General features: G+C 41.8%; 1 protein-coding gene across 2 annotated transcripts in view; it reads right to left on the reverse strand.

The window, feature by feature from the left end:
• Window positions 1-258: 258 nt before the first annotated feature.
• The window catches only part of LOC125018359 (contactin-associated protein-like 4), a 64271-nt gene continuing 48324 nt past the window's right edge, over window positions 259-16205 (reverse strand). Inside the window, exons 18-24 of one of the 2 annotated variants that reach the window (XM_047602172.1) lie at window positions 14297-14536; window positions 11317-11547; window positions 7115-7248; window positions 6365-6452; window positions 4283-4498; window positions 2971-3042; window positions 259-1419 (exon numbers count right to left, since the gene is read on the reverse strand). In XM_047602172.1, the coding sequence (XP_047458128.1) occupies window positions 1223-1419; window positions 2971-3042; window positions 4283-4498; window positions 6365-6452; window positions 7115-7248; window positions 11317-11547; window positions 14297-14536 (1178 nt within the window). In that variant the 3' untranslated portion in view covers window positions 259-1222. The remainder of the gene's footprint in view (window positions 1420-2970; window positions 3043-4282; window positions 4499-6364; window positions 6453-7114; window positions 7249-11316; window positions 11548-14296; window positions 14537-16205) is intronic. The other variant, XM_047602173.1, reaches the window with a different exon arrangement.

The raw sequence follows: 16205 nt of genomic DNA on the forward strand, positions 1-16205 counted from the left end.
TTATCTGTATCAACATTATAGTAACTGCTTCAAATGACTGAAGCCATCCTTGAAAAAGAGTATTTCCATCCACTAACATCTGCTGCGTATGCTCTATACCGCAGCCAGACATCAGGGGGAGATCTACTCGCTTTGGCTTCACTTTTGAGGGGAATTTCCAGATCCATATTTATACAGTATATGGTCCCTTCACTGTTGATGGAGTCAGTGACAGAAGAAAGTCAATGATACAATAAAAATGCAAGATTGGGATTCCACTGAAAGATAAACCCACAAGAGAAAGAGATTTTATTTTCACTGAACAGAACTGTGTTACTAAAACTGTACAAACCTTTGCTCACCATACTGAATTTCATTATAAGGTACTCTGCTCACCAGCCCATCATAACATCCACATACTGCACGCCCTACTGCTTGTTTGACTGGTAAAAAGCTGCAGGAATTTCCAAGAAGGTAAACTGTAATCTGAAATTTAACAGAAGACTTTTAATTTAAATCATATTGGGAGCAGAGCTGTTTTTGCAATTGGCAGTAACTGTGTTTAATACTTTACTAGTCATTACTAGTTGTAAAGAGGGAGAAATAAATTAAGGGAATGAATAGAAAGACCGTTCAGTGTGAACAGATACGTGTTGCTCTCCCTCAGTTCACACAGCAGTAGCAAAAACGAGAAAAAGAGAAAACAAATAAACAAAAGCAATGAGAGAACAAAGGAATGTCTGGTTTACATAAAACATCAGGATTATGTTACTGACATAAATAGGGTATAAATGAACCTGAACGGATTAACAAGGTTTATTAACTCAACAGCAAACTTTCACTATCTATATAATCCCAGATCATCAGACAAGGCAGCTTTGAGTTCAGTGAAAAATACACAATTCCTCCTTTAATCATTTGAATAAGACAGAGAAAAGACTGGTTTATATAAAGCCATAACTTTAAGATTTACAACATTATCTGTTTACAGTTGTTTTACTGACATTATTGGCACATTATAAATTGAACACTTTGGCATCTTTATACAGTCTGTATAAAAACAACCACAGATGCAAAAACAAATACAGAACATGAGTGTGTGGTTCTGTTTGTGCTCCTGTCTTGTTCAGCCACGGTTTGGACTCAGTTTGTAGCGTAAAGTGCTGAGGCTTGACAACACGTCTCTGGCTGCACGTCTCCCCAGCTCCAACACTGCCATGTCAGCAGCAAGTCCATCCTCCACCTAAATAAAATATTCCTTCTGGTTCCCAGAGGGACCATCCTGTGAGCTGCTCTGGCTGCTGAATGGCAGCTCCGGGCTGTCTTCAGGTTTAACCGTTTTTACCTCTCGAGTCTCACATGTCCCTTTCCTCCTGTAGAGCAGTCGAGCTGTTACAGCTAATGCAGTCACGGTCACAAAGATCACCACAGCTATTACACCTGCAAGGAAGATAAATGGCCAGAGTTACAGCAGCTCCTGTATGCATTCATACATATAACAATCAGGCATAACATTATGACCGACTGACTGACAGTTGAAGTGAATAACACTGATTCTCTTCATTATGGCACCTGTTAGAGGGCAGATATAATAGGCAGTAAGTGAACATTCTGTCCTCAAAGCAGGAAAAATGGATAAGTGTAAGGATTTGAGCAAATTTAATAAGGGCCAATTTGTGAAGGCTAGCCGACTTGGTCAGAACATCTTAAAAACTGCAGATCTTGTGAGGTGATCCCAACCTGCAGTGGCCAGTGTCTATCAAAAATGGTCCAAGGATGGAAGGAACAATCCTATGGGACGAAAAGCAACCTGGTGGAGGCAGTGTGATGTTTTGGGCAATGTTCTGCCAGGATAACCTCGGGTCCTAGCTTACCAGCCAGCTACCTAAGCATTGTTGCAGACCTTGAACACTCTTTCATGGATAATGCACCCAGCCACAACGCAAAAATGTTTCAGGAAGCACAACAAAGAGTCTCAGGTGTTAACTTGGCCTACCCCAGATTTCAATCCAATTGAGCATCTGTGTGATTTGCTGGACAAACTACTCCAATCCATGGAGGCCCAACCTCACAACTGACTTGAAAGGATCTGCTGCTAACATCTTGGTGACAGATACTACAGTACAACTTCAGGGTTCCAGTGGAGTCCATGGCTCAATGGCCGGGGCTGTTTTGGTAGGCAAAAGAGGAGCAACACAATATTAAGAATGTGGCCATGAATGTATAAATGTATGCCTGATCAGTGTATGCTGGAAATTCTGCTTTACCCAGCAGCTACAGGATGGAGAATTATGAAGTTGTGTGCTAAAATTTCTACCTTTCCAAGTTTTGAGGTGCAGAGAGTGTGTCCTAAACAATTCCCTTTCATCTGTGAGCAGTCTTTTATTTTTCATTTAAAAATGTTCATTTCAAATGTAGGTGTAGAAAGCAGATTGCACTTCCATGCTCAGTCTTGTTTCCCAATGGGGCAAATTACAACTGATGAACCAAACTGAGGATGAAACATTACAAAATAAAACTCCTACTTAAAAGCAAATGGTCAGTGGCCCAGCAGGCGCAGGAGAGACACTAAATTGCTTTCCCCATCATTAGAGGTTCGGCCCGCTCATTTTCTCCAGACTCCCTAGGCAATTTCAGCTATTAGAAGGTCTCTGGGCTCATGTTGGCAATAACAAAAATTGACAGGCGTGCACTAGAAATCTAAAGTAATTTGTATTCTAATTAGCTGGGGTTTCCTTTGTGTACTCAAACACACACAGTGAGAGGCTTCCTTGTCACCCTTTGCAATTGCATACACATAATTTACACATAATTTCACTGTCAGTTTGTCTGAAGAAAAAGAGACAAGTAATAAAAATAAAATAGTCCAAATAAAGAATTATGAGTTCTAAACTATATCCTAACTGACTTATAACAGCATCGGTGCTTGCTATGCAGACAGTTCCTGTGTGATGATGGATGGTAACGTCAGTGTGAAGTTGAAAAAAGTACCTCCGATGAGAGCTGAGTCACTCCTGATAGCATTCACTAAAGGCTGACCTGTTCCCACTGATCCAGACTGACCTGCAGCACAGACGAACAGACAGAACAAGCAGGGAATGAGAAACGATACGGGACAGCTGCAGGAAAATGATCACAGAGAAAAAAAAGGCGACATAAAGTAAAAATGTGAAATGAAGCTGAACACGTGAGAACAAAATAAAAAGGAAAGGTCATTAGTGATGGAAATTATAGTGGTGGAGGCACAGTCAACAGTGACAAGAATGAATGAAGCAGGAACCATATACATGGAATCCATCAGAGCAGGTAAGGAATATTAAACAGCAGCACAGGTCTCTGTATGGGTACCCACAGGGGAAAGATATGGCCTGGTTTGAATTAATTGCCTCATCTCCTGGCTATTAACCCAGTGTCATAATATTATTAGAGACCCAAAGGTCTAATCGTGAAGTTTGAGAGGTATCGCCCACACAGACGGCTCGATAGAACCTTTCAGTAATAATAGGAGCACTTACAGACATACACCTCCAATACGGGCCTTGTGTCTGTCAGGTCACACGCCACCTACAGTGTGTCTCTAAAGGGACATTATGAAGCCCAGGCTTGCTGCTCATTATCCAAGCTGTGTGGAGAAAGCCGCAGCTTGCCAGAGTGCGGTCCACCGAACATACCTTCTTACTTTCTTAAGACACACCATATCTATTCTCCAAATGATAAGATTTAATTTAATGCCATTAGTTGCACATAACAACATGTCTGTGTTTGTCATTAACTGACACAAACATAGTGAATTTGGAGGTCAGCTCAACACCTTATGTTGTTCTTCATGTTTTTGAGTTGTATCTAAAAGGTGAAGTGTTTTCTTGTATGAGTGTGTGTCAGGCTGCATTCTGCTGGGGATGTCTGCTACCATCACTCCATTGTTATGGAGTGGGGGTGCCCGGTCTAGGTCTAGGTGGGTGGTACATTAGCCACAGGTTCAGTTTCAATCTGCATGTACAATTCTAGAAATGTACATAACAATGACACTCCTACATAAAAATTCAGTTTCAATCTCAAACTGAATCCCTGGCTAGTCCCCACAATATTAAAACCACTGACAGGAGAAGTGAATAAGAAGTTGACACGGATGTTACTCTGACATGTAGCACCCACCTAGACCAGACCAGACCCACACCCCATAACAATGACACTTCTTGATGGCAGAAGCCATTACAGTTTATAGGTTGCTTACAGTTTATTCAGTTACTGTATATGCCATGAGCTATAGTATACCAGTGAAGGAAAAACATTTCTTTTTGACCTGATAGGTGGTGTGTTGTTTCTGCTTCATAAGCCTTGGCTGAAGTGGAGCTGCAGATGGACCGGATCAGAGGGCCAGTGATGATGACAGGGCTGGTGTTTGGGCGGAGCAGAGCAGCTTTCAGAGGGCTGATGGAGTTAAAGAGGACAGCGGACATACACCCGGTGAAACCTACAGAAGCCATCCGAGCCAGCTCTGCATCCAACTCATCAAAGCCTGGAAAGAAAGAAAGAAAGAAAGAAAGAAAGAAAGAAAGAAAGAAAGAAAGAAAGAAAGAAAGAAAGAAAACAGAATATCTTTAAAGGCTTCATTAAAACATACCTTCCCTCACTTTAATGTATCTAAAGTCTCATTTAACATACGAACCTTGACCCAGGCATCAATGACGGAATCAGTTATGTGAGGACTAGCATTTGTCACACCGTGGTGAGGGCGTCTTGTCTTGGGGTTGTTTTGTCCTGTCATTTCCTGTTTTATTTTGAAAAGTAACGCTCCTCTCGTTTCAGGTCACTTGCCCTTCCTCATGTGTCACAAGTCTGATTGTCTTCCCTGATTCCTGATTGTGTCCACCTGTTCCCTATTTCCCTCCATGTGTTTAAGTAGTCTGTGTTCCCCTTGTCTTGTGCCAGAGTGTTGTCGTCGTCAACTTGTTCTCGTGCCTTGCTTCATGTTTTCAACCGAAGAATTTCCAAGTAAGCCTGTGTTTCCTCTCGGAGAGAAAGTTTTTGTTTGTCTAGTCTTTTCTTAGTTATTTCCTCAGTTCTGAGGTTTTCCTCCATTCGGAGTGTTTTGTGTTTATTTAGTGATTTGTTTATTCGATTTTTATTTCCTCCTTTTGGAGAGTTTTTTGTTTTCACTGATTTGAATTACGTCCAGGAATTTTTGTGGCCTTTTGTTTGTCCCTCTGTGAGGGATCTCTGAACATTCCTATTAAAACCCCTTTGTCATCTCTGCATACTGAGTCCTGAGTTCTGCTTCGAGTCCCGGCCTGACAGCATTACTTTTTAAGTTAATTTGTACTTACAGTTTATCCTCCAGCCTGGAGGATATTAAACAAAAGTTAAGGTCCATTACACAAAGATCTGGCATGCACAACAGACAAAAAGAAAATAAGATGAGAGTGCTTTTGCATGATAATTTGTTTCTGAAAATGATCACATCAGTTCCAGGGTGCAGGGTTTCCCTGGGGTTCAAATGGACATCAGCAACACCTGCAACTGAAAGATGAAGCCACTGTGAAAGTGCCAAAACTGCAGTTCCTCAAATGTCCACCTGTTCAAACAGGAAGTCAATTCTTGTACACCTATAGCCAATTTCAGTTTTTTTATAAAAAACAAAACAAAACTCTTTTACACATTGGGTGACAAGTGGTGCCCTCGCAGCTCCATAGCAGTCTGCCTAGGTGTTACTCACTTGTCTCAGCTGGACTCCTACTCCTACGCTCTACCACACTGAGGTTCAAAACCACCATTCGCAAATTCTATGGAGGCTTTGTTCACTTCTATATAGAGCACAATCCATGGTTGGACTTCCTACAGAATATTGACCTATTTTTGTCTTTGGTATTTCTTGTTTCCAAGGAAAACCAGAAGTACGTTTTTGGACAAACTGGTGGGTACAATAAACCCACATGGAATTATGAAAACCCTGCACAGAGAACTACTGTAATGTTATCACCACACCAAAGAGGTACCATATTATTGGTCGAGTGTTTATGTAATATATTGTAGGTGCAGTAGACATGAGGTGAAGGAGCCATTGGCATAGAAGACCTAGCAATGAGCGTCCAAGTGACAAATTTTATGGCATCTCTACGGGTTTGCCAATGTGAGTGGTCCCTCTGAAAAGTTCGGAAAGTTGTGTTCACAGTATACTCTAAGGGAAATCATCAGCACATTTTAAACGCATAGATCTATTGACCAAATGTATCCTAGACAGCAATGCTACGAGTAAAGCAGCCATCATTATGAAACGCCTGAATGCCTCTTTGTCTGTTAAGGCAGAACATCTCTGAAATGAGTCTCTCTGAGTGCTCTGCGAGCTCAAAGGTCTTTTTTGTGTGTTCGTAGCTGTCTCACTTACTGTGCACTCTGCCAAGAACCAGCGACCTTACACCATTGAAGTCTACATCAGATGTCAGGTTGAAGTCCTCTTTGGCATTGTGGTCAATCTGAAACAAAATGAAAGGCTTCCCTTCAGAATTGGCTTTAAAAACATTTCAGCATCACTGGCTGGCACAGGCTTCAAAGCATACAACTAATTACACAACTGGATTAGTAATTTCCTTTCATGTTTTACTAGATATAAAAGCTTTAGTTTTTGTGATTATTACTCTACACGATAGAAGACAACTCAAAATTATGTAATGAAGAGAGACATACAGAAAGTCTGGCCTAAGTTGAGAATCAATGAGTTGTTAGAATCCCGTGGACTGGTATATGATTTGTAATCTTAACCATATCAGAAAAGACACTTTTATAGGTGTTAAAATCCACCTGCTAGTGCCATGACACACCAAGCTATAGGCTGGTCATTGGCAAGTGTTTGAGTTTTCGGTGCGCGACTATGTGGCTCTAGTTTTGGAAGTTTTGGAATCAGTGGCATTGTTTTCACACAGGAGCAGAATGAATGTGCCACCTGACCGCTGTGTGTAGTCTTTGTGGTGTGTTCAAGTGCAACAGTTTACACAGCGCAGCACATACTCTATTATATGTAATTGTTTCCTGCAGCCCATCCTGCTGCCTTTAGGCTTTCCAGACACAGATGTAACTCAGAATTTACTTCAGACTGAGATGAAAAGTGCTGCCTTCCATATGTGTGAGTGTGTGTTACCTGCACAGAGACAGCCTCTGCCAGTCTGCTTATAGTAACAACATGTAGCTGTCTGTTGGCAAGGTTTGGCACGCTGCTCCTCAGGATCTCTGCGTCTTTGCTGCTGTCCAGTCTGTACCTCACCTCCAGAACGTCTGCACTCACACAGATGAACAACAGAACACAACGTTATCTTGTCTTCTTGTTGGTTGCTAGCTGGTCTGCTCGCTGCTAGCCTGCTGGTCGATCTTCTGTTGGACTGGGTTTCTAAATGTGTTTTGCCTGGGATTTTGGCACAAGAGATTGTAACATCTTATCCTGTGTAATAATAAATGTTATCTTAGTTTTTGACACCAATGTAACCCCCATGTAAGTAACACAAATGCTAGATCCAAAGGTTTCCCAGCAGAACATAGCATAGTCAGAAGATGGTCAAGTTTATTTACCTCTCCTCTCAGTGGTTCTAATGTTGTTGATGATCAGTGTATAATTCTTAATTTACACACTTTTGAAATTGAAGTTCTTCTCCTTAAAAAAAGATTTTGGCATCCTAAATTACTAGCAAGCCATTCAATTATTTGTAGTCTCTTCAGATATTTATATATGTATCTATTTATTTTACTAAATATGCATGATCTGCTTTAAGAGGAATTTATTTTAGGGGATATTACTAATTCAAGAAATGTTTGGATGTTTAAGGGCAACTGTTGAATCATCAATAAAGCAAACAAGCAATTCAATACTTAAAAAATCTGAGACAAATTCTGCTAGAAAATAAGTGAGTTTGGATTATTTGCACAGCCTAAAATGCATGAGGAACAGAGATATGTTTGTACAGTGAATTCTGTGAATGCCTCCATTTATTTCATGATGGATTCCTGGATTCATGTTAGCGTGTATTTAAGGAAATTTGAATTTGTAAGGGAAATTTATGGGGAAAATTTTGAAAGATATATAAAAAATGTCCCATGCATTTTTAGGCACAACATTAACCAAATATTTTGGCACCACCCTGCAGTACCTCCGCGGAACCTCTAGGGGTCCTGGACCCCCTTTTGAAGACCTCTGCTCTAACTCGTGTATAATAATTCTGAATGCACATTATCCTTGAGAGCCTGCAGAGTTTCATATGTTCTTTGTACAGGAAAGAGTGAAGAAGCGGCAGACAGAATGAAACAAAAAGAAAGCCTGTCTCAAAGAAGGAATTTTTCATATCATTCAGAATTGCTAATTATTGTTAACACTATAACACATGCTTGTCTTTTCGAACAGACTTATTACAGAAGAAACGGAGTAAGTGAGAGGCAGTTTTACACTGTTCACACTGTAATGACCATGATTAACAAGTGAGAGGAGGTGACTGCTGAGCTGACAGACACAAATGACTCTGCTGACAGTTTGTAGGTGGTGAGAAGCTGGTGAGGGCTGTACTCTTCACCTTTTGTTAACAAGATCAGATTTCCACATGTTCTTGTTTTTTAAGCTATTTCGCTACAAGAAGACGAGTTAGGCGGATCTAAAATGAAAGGTAATTCATTTATAGGCATGCAAATCTCACCAGTAACCTTTCTTTCAAGGTGTGGTTGGGACCAAGAATTTCAGTGGAAGCACACAGTTTTACTGCTCATGTGCTCATTGATCGAGAAAAAAGATGAAACAAGTGCTTAAATGCAGATAATTACAAAACCCTTACATGGCATGAATATTTGCATATTCAAGCATGCTTTGTCTGACTTCAATCCGGTGTAATTTTCAATGGCAACATTTGTGAATGTTGTGATTTCAGCTCTAAAATCTTTGTTGTAAAACGAAGAGACAAGCACTAAGATTTTCAAAAGCCATCTCAGTTCACAGCTGCATTACAAAAATAATGATAGTGAAATAACACACTAAAATACTCTGAAGACATTACAAAATAGCAAGGTAACAATGTGACGCAGTGCAGTTACACCTGCTAACAATGCAGCAGCACATCAGCCACACCATTAGCACAGTGTTTTATCACCAACACAAACCTGTTGAAGAGGTATAATGGGGTGCTTTGCTTTATTGCAGCTTCCCTTCGACTACCTGATCGTCACGGTAGCTCTATTAACCTAAAGCAGCCATTTCACAGTCTATTTACAGCTGATTTTATTTTTTAATTTAGGTGGAATCGCTCTTATAATAGGTTATCAGTCTCATTTGTCCTTTTCAACTCCAATGACTCCAGTGGCTGAGTGATATAATGGAAAATTCTGTATCATATGATACCTTGCACCATCAACATCCTGGTCTGCACATTCTCATGATTTAAACTGTGTTAAACTGTGTGTGTTGATTTAATGTGTGGGCCTGCCACATGTTGAAACACTGCCTAACTGATAATTAAGTTGAATTACTGCTATTGACTGCTTTCTCATTTCTTAATAGAAATTTCCACTACAACAGCATTCATGCGGATGTTACTTTGACATGTAGCACCCACATAGACCAGACCAGGCGCCCACACCCCATAGCTCCTTGATGGCAGCAGACATCCCCAGCCTGGATGCAGCCTGATATAAACACACACACACACTCGCACACATACAAACGCTTTAGGCACAACTCAAAAAAACTTGAACAAACAGCACAAGTTGTTGTCTTGTTGACTGTTACCAGACACCACAGGACACCCTCAGAAGATCCATGTCCATTCTCTGATGAGTCACTATTGTGGAGGCACAAGGGAGACCTACACAATATTGGTCATAATCATATGCGTGGGAGGTTGTTATGGTTGAGGCCATGATTTGTGGACTCTTGGGAAACATTAGCATCTTCATTGTACTGTTACCAGCGGTTTGTTTCCAGCAACAGACTATTTCCTTTTCTTTTCTTTCTTCTTTTTTTTTTGCTGCGGTGACCTCAATAAAAGTGTCATTTAGTGTGGAAAAACTATCAGCAGTAAGGTTGCTTGAGTCAAAGTTCACCCAAATGTATTTCTCTCAGTGCAGGTCAGTGCAGTGCCAAGTCAGAAAGAATGCACTGAGGCCAGGTGTGTGTCTCTACCTCAAGGGCACACAGTAGCAATCCTTTCGTGGGAAAATAATTACAGATAAGGACATGGGTAGACTCAAGATGGATGTGTAAAAGCGTCCACTTGGAGAGACACTTTCAGGAGTGGGTAGGACATACAGCATCTATCATGTCATCTTAATTCCCCTTTATTGAGCTGTTCAATTAATGTTTCTGAGAAAACAGTTTGGGAGGAAATTAGGTTTTAATGCCCTTGTCAAATTGCCCTAGCCTGCCAGTGCATGCATAGGGTTACACGAGTATAAATAAAAGAACAGAAACACCCCCGGCTGGGCAAATGACTCCCACACAACATCACTCTGTCAGGATCATAGTGTACTCTTTGTTTTCCCTTTGTGGGTGTATGTCTTGTCTTGTCCCTGTCGTGTGTATTTGTCTGGAGCAGGGCGGAGCTGGAGTCACCACACCTGCACACTGTCAGCCATCCTCATTGAAGCCACCTGCCTTCAATCAGCCACTGCCACACTCCGTGGATATAAGCCCGGTTCAGTTCACCACTTGTCACCAGATTGTCAGCTTACCTCAGTGGTAGCGACATGTACATTGGCGCAGTGGCGGCATCTCATGACGCTGTTTGTCAAACCAATTCTGCATTCTCTGTCCTCAGTTCCTGTCTTTGCCTGCAACCTCCCCAGACTCGGTCACCAACTCTGCTCCAGCTTCAACTTCAGTTCCAGCTCTGCAATCTGACTAACATTAAAAACCCTTTTTTGCAACTACTCCTTGGTCTGTTTGTCTGCATCGTTGCTCCAGCCGTCTTGTAAATTATGACACACCCAAGCAGTGTTTTGACATGGTGTGAACTGAGAGTAAATGCTGTGGCATTGTAGAGGGTGGGGTGGTTTATGTGTGGTGGAAACCCCTTGCTTTTTGCCAAATAGTAAGTTTCAGGAGCAGGACCACACCCCAACTGCGCCTCTGCCCCCCCTTGTCTATTTCTTTTTCCCCTGTCTCGGTGGGGTCCCAAAGAGGTGAGGTCGTGCCCGGGAGCCAAAATGCACACAACAATGTAATAACACAATAACTAGATCTGTAGAGTGAAAGGGCTAAAAGCAAATAAAAGCACCGGATCTTCGTTACAGGATAAAATGGGGTGAAAGAATAAGCTGTGTAATTTTAGCCATGAGGACAACTATCCTGTGTCAAAGTGTTTCTGAGCTCACCTTGCTTGTTGAGCAGCAGAGCCAAGTACTCCCTGTGGTAGGAGCCAACATAAAGGAGGAGAGCGGGACTCTGGCCGGTCCTGAAGCTCAGGGAGATATTCTCTGCTCTTAGGGTCATGTCAGAGTAGATGGAGGACGGAAGGGCGCTGCTGCTCTTATTCTGCTCGCTCGCCATCTGCTCCTGGAAAGTGTAGATGATGGATGTTCCCGGCTTGAAGCTGACTGAAACCTCTGCGGGGAGAATGTCAAAAAGCTGAAGTACGACAGGAGTTACAGCTGCTATCCCTTTTGTTGTATGGTAGGCGCTTCCTGATGAACACATGCACATGAGTAAAGAAAACTTTAGCTTACAGTTATTCTTCCCTGCCCTTTCACCTGATTAGTAAGGCCCAGCAACACTTTATCCAGCACATACAGTTTACCATATCAACGTTTCCCAGAGACAGAATGATTTGAATTTAAATTTGCATGTGTGCAGACACAATGTGTTCGCACTGGCTCTAAGTAACAACTAATGTCGGTGTTGCTTGTATGTGCAGCGCAGCCATGGCGCTGACAACACCTAATTAGTGAGCTGGTGAAAAGGAAGCCAGAGAAAACCTGTCTCTCTGTCTCTCTAATTATCACACAGTTGAGTGTCAGAGTTGTGATTTTCTCCACTGATATACCTGTGGAGCTCCAACAGCCAACAGAGTTGTGGGTTGTTAATTACTGAATACACAGGAGGCCGTCCTACTGTGCTCAGTTCAATGTTCCCCTGGTAACTTAAATAATGTGTACGTGTGTAGTATTTTGACAGAACATCCCCATATGGATGTTTGGATGTGAAAGATCTATTCTCGGATCTTGATTTAAATTTCAGTGTCATTTGATTTAAAACATATTCCTGTAAAAGGCAAGAGAAACAGCTATTATGATTGGCCTCAATATACATGTACTGTGTACTGCACAGCAAGTCCTGCCGGATCAAGACGTTAGGCAGATGTTAAACAGATGTGACTGTAGTAGTGTGCACCTGGGTTCCTGTGTACAGAGTATGTGATATTTTCGAGTGTGTGACCCTCTTTTCTGTGTGTGTGATCTTTCTTTATATATCCCTCTTGCGTGTGTTTTATTTATAGACCGCTTCCAGGTGCTGCACTGTAACACATTTTGAGGTGGCCATGTTGGAGGGCAACGGCCGCTGTTACACAAAAGCTCCTCCGTTGAAATCTTTACTCCTGGATTCTTGAACTTGAAGCTGAAGTAAACGTCTGTGAAGGTTCTCAGTCATCCAGGTCATGGTAATCCAAAAAAGCGTTGAATAAGGTCAGCTGGACTTCTAGAATTTCTTGAAGACGTTTCGCCACTCATCCGAGTAGCTTCTTCAGTTCTGATAAACTAGTGGGAAATTGAGGTTTAAATAGGAATAAACTCTGTGGGTAACACCCACCAGAAACTTGCTTGACCAGAAACTGGGGTCACTAATTACCATAATGGCTGGTACTTACCTGTCCTTGAATGGGGGGAACTGTGTGCCTAGGCTAACTTATCCTATGAATAGAGCTCTGATGAGGCTATTGTCCATGGGAGCCTGGAGGCTCAATGTGTGAATGTTGTTGAAACTTCCTGGGGACAGAAGTCAAAACTGAATTATAAATAGTTGGTAAATTAAATCTCAGTCCACCTCCTCTGTTTAGACAAGGTTTTTCCACTTTGACATAGATGGCTTCCTTTACTCCTCTCTCAAACCGCCTGTCCTCTCTGGCCAGGACTTTGACGTTGGTATCCTCAAAGGAGTGTTCTTTGTCCTTCAGGTGGAGGTGGACTGCTGAGTTGTTTCCTGATGAGCTGGCTCCCCTGTGTTGGGCCATGCGCTTGTGGATGGGTTGTTTTGTTTCCCCAATGTACAAGTCTGTACATTCCTCGCTACACTGAACAGCGTACACTACACTACACTCTGTTTCTGTCTAGGTGTTTTGTCTTTGGGGTGGACCAGTTTCTGTCTTAGTGTGTTTCCAGGTTTGAAATAAACTGGGATGCAGTGTTTACCAAAAATTCTCCTCAGTTTCTCTGATACACCAACTATGTAGGGGACCCTCCTATATACTTCTATGTTGAGGCTTCGATCTTCTTCAACACGCACCAAACTGTCCAAAAAGGCCAGACAGTCCCCGCTGATGTCCTCCCTGGTGAACTTGAACTTGATGTTGCTGTCCACTGCATTGATGTGTTTAGTGAAGGATTCCACCTCCTCTGTCTTGATTTTAACCCAGGTGTCGTCCACATATCTGTACCAGTGGGTGGTTGTGGAACCTGCAAAGGTGTCCAGAGCTTTGGTCTCTACGTCCTCCATGTAGAGATTGGCCACGATCGGTGACACTGGGGACCCCATCGCACAGCCTTGTACCTCAATTTCCCACTAGTTTATCAGAACTGAAGAAGCTACTCGGATGAGTGGCGAAACGTCTTCAAGAAATTCTACAAGGCCAGCTGACCTTATTCCTCGCTTTTTTGGACTGAAGTAAACGGTTTCTACTTGAAGTGAGTCTATCTAATTATGGTATGTTTTCAGAGTAAATATGAAATGCTTGACTTGAGATGTGTTGCAATAACCTGCAAATGGTTGGAATGCATTATGTTATCTCTATTAACCTCAATTAGATGGCAAAATATTAAATTGTCTTCAGATGACTGCTGATTGGTTTTCTACGAAGCAAAGAGAACTTTTTCTACTGCACGTGGATCAGTTTGAAGAGAGAGAGCAACAAGAAGAGGTCACCTCAGTGAGCTGTTATATGAAGCGCTGCAGGCCTCCGACATCTCAGCGAGGTAGCTAACTGCTTTCACTCTGCACTGATTTTTGTATACTAATGCAATGTGCATCATAAAATCTGATCAAACTGAACTTTCCAAGTCAATTGGAACTGAAATGATCAAATTTGCCAGTTTAAGTGGGCTGTTTTTTTTTGTTTGTTTGTTTGTTTTAAGGCGTCTGTACCTCTGTCACAGAAAGGTCCGGTGTAAGCAGATGAGGTGCAGTCACAGGAAAAGCTCTTGGGTCTCTCCACACATCGACCCTGGTTCTGGCACAGCGAACCATAGCTGCTGCAGTGGCCTGGACATCCAGCCTGAACGCCAGGGGTGATCTTTGCTCTCTCCTCCAGGTCTAGGGTGACGCCATTCAGCTGCAGAGAGCGAATACAACCTCGAAAGCCCTTCTGCCTCGAAGCCGTGCCTCCTGAAGAGAACCACAAAGAAGACACTTAAAGACTCCTGAAGAAGACACTTAAAGACTCCACCAAGTTATCTGCTTCCTCTTTTGTTTTTGTTTTTTTGTTTTTCTTCATGTGCAGGCTACACTCAGGGGTGCAACTCATGAGAACATACTGTAGCCTAGAGAACGTTAAACATGTCCCAAAGAACATTAGTTATATTTCAATGCTAGCTTTACAATAAAATAAAACACAGGAAAACCATAAAATGCTGTAACTATACACTGGCAAGCAATTCTGCTTGAAACATTGGTGCAATTTCTACCAGACAGTTCCAGTGGCAAAAACAGATTTTGTAAAATGTACCTATTAAATATGTTATATTCATTTTCATCCACATAATCTCCTGTTGTTTTGGGATTTAAGTGTATGATGGGTGAAACATGGTTTGAAAGCTTTTAATATTTGAAAACCATAAACAGTAAAGAGAACTAGCTCTGAAGCTTCCACATGTTCATGCTTAACAGTGAACATTAGTCAAGTATTGTTGATAGATGACAAATCAACTTAAGCGCAGTTTTATTGTACCTGCTTTAGCTCATAACGGTCATTTATCTTATTGTAAAATGAATCCACACATGGTGTTCGCCGTGGCTTATGTAACTCCAACAGTGTTTTCAAAGAGTTTACAAAGCGCTACAGAAATGAAGGGTATATAAATCACGATGATCAAGCAACACTGACTGATGTCTAATTTTATTATTAATGGTCGAACATACTGTGCCCATCCAGAAACAAAGCCTTGTCACCACCCTCATACAGAACTGGCATGATAAAGTGATGAAACACAGTGAAACACAAACTGGCAGGTGAAACGTTCCGTCTCCGTGCTAGCCGAGCACCATGTCGAGTGTTGATATCTGGGAAGTTGCCGAGCTGTCAGTCTCTCTGACAGTTTTCTTGTCCTGTCTGGTTGACTGACAGTGACAGGAAAATATTTTCTTTCCTTCTAGGGAAGCAGTTAAACTCCAAAAGTTATTGTTTTCCAACAACCTCCAACTGTCCTCAGAGTTCAGGCCCTGCAACATTATAATTGTCTCAAGCTGCCAAACTGGCAACATCATGACTGTTACGATGAGATAAACAGCTTTCCAGGGCTGCGGAGATGATGAGGTTCATATCAGGGCCCAGAGTTTCATCAGGAGCTGTCAGGCAAGGACTACCTTAACTAATGGACTCAGTTCAAATACTCCACCAAGGTTACTGAAAGGAAACTGACCAGCACAAACTGAACCTTTTACTGCACTTTCTGGATTTATCTCTATTAGCCTTTGGGGATTTTCTCTAAGTCTATTAACATTAAAGTAAGCTTTATGGACATGGATTATTATGAATTGAGTTTGTTTAAGCTGTAACTTTCAATGTGGATCAATAACCAGAGACTGGAATTTGTTCTCTGTACTGTATGAAACCAGGATTCGAAGCAGATCTCTGCGGAGTTCTGTGGAAGGATTCAGATTATGTGACTATCTGCGTCCCATAGGAAGTCCCTAAAAGACAAAAGACAAAAATCCTTCATAAGCACAGAGGCATTTGGTGCGTGTGCTCAAACAAGAGAGGGATACAAAGTGAAAAAAATAAAGAGCGAGAAGGAAGAGGAGAAAGAATATCGTAAATGCTTTGAGGAATTTGAGG

This window comes from Mugil cephalus, chromosome 13 (genome assembly GCF_022458985.1).
Source record: "Mugil cephalus isolate CIBA_MC_2020 chromosome 13, CIBA_Mcephalus_1.1, whole genome shotgun sequence".
Classification (NCBI taxonomy): Eukaryota; Metazoa; Chordata; class Actinopteri; order Mugiliformes; family Mugilidae; genus Mugil; species Mugil cephalus.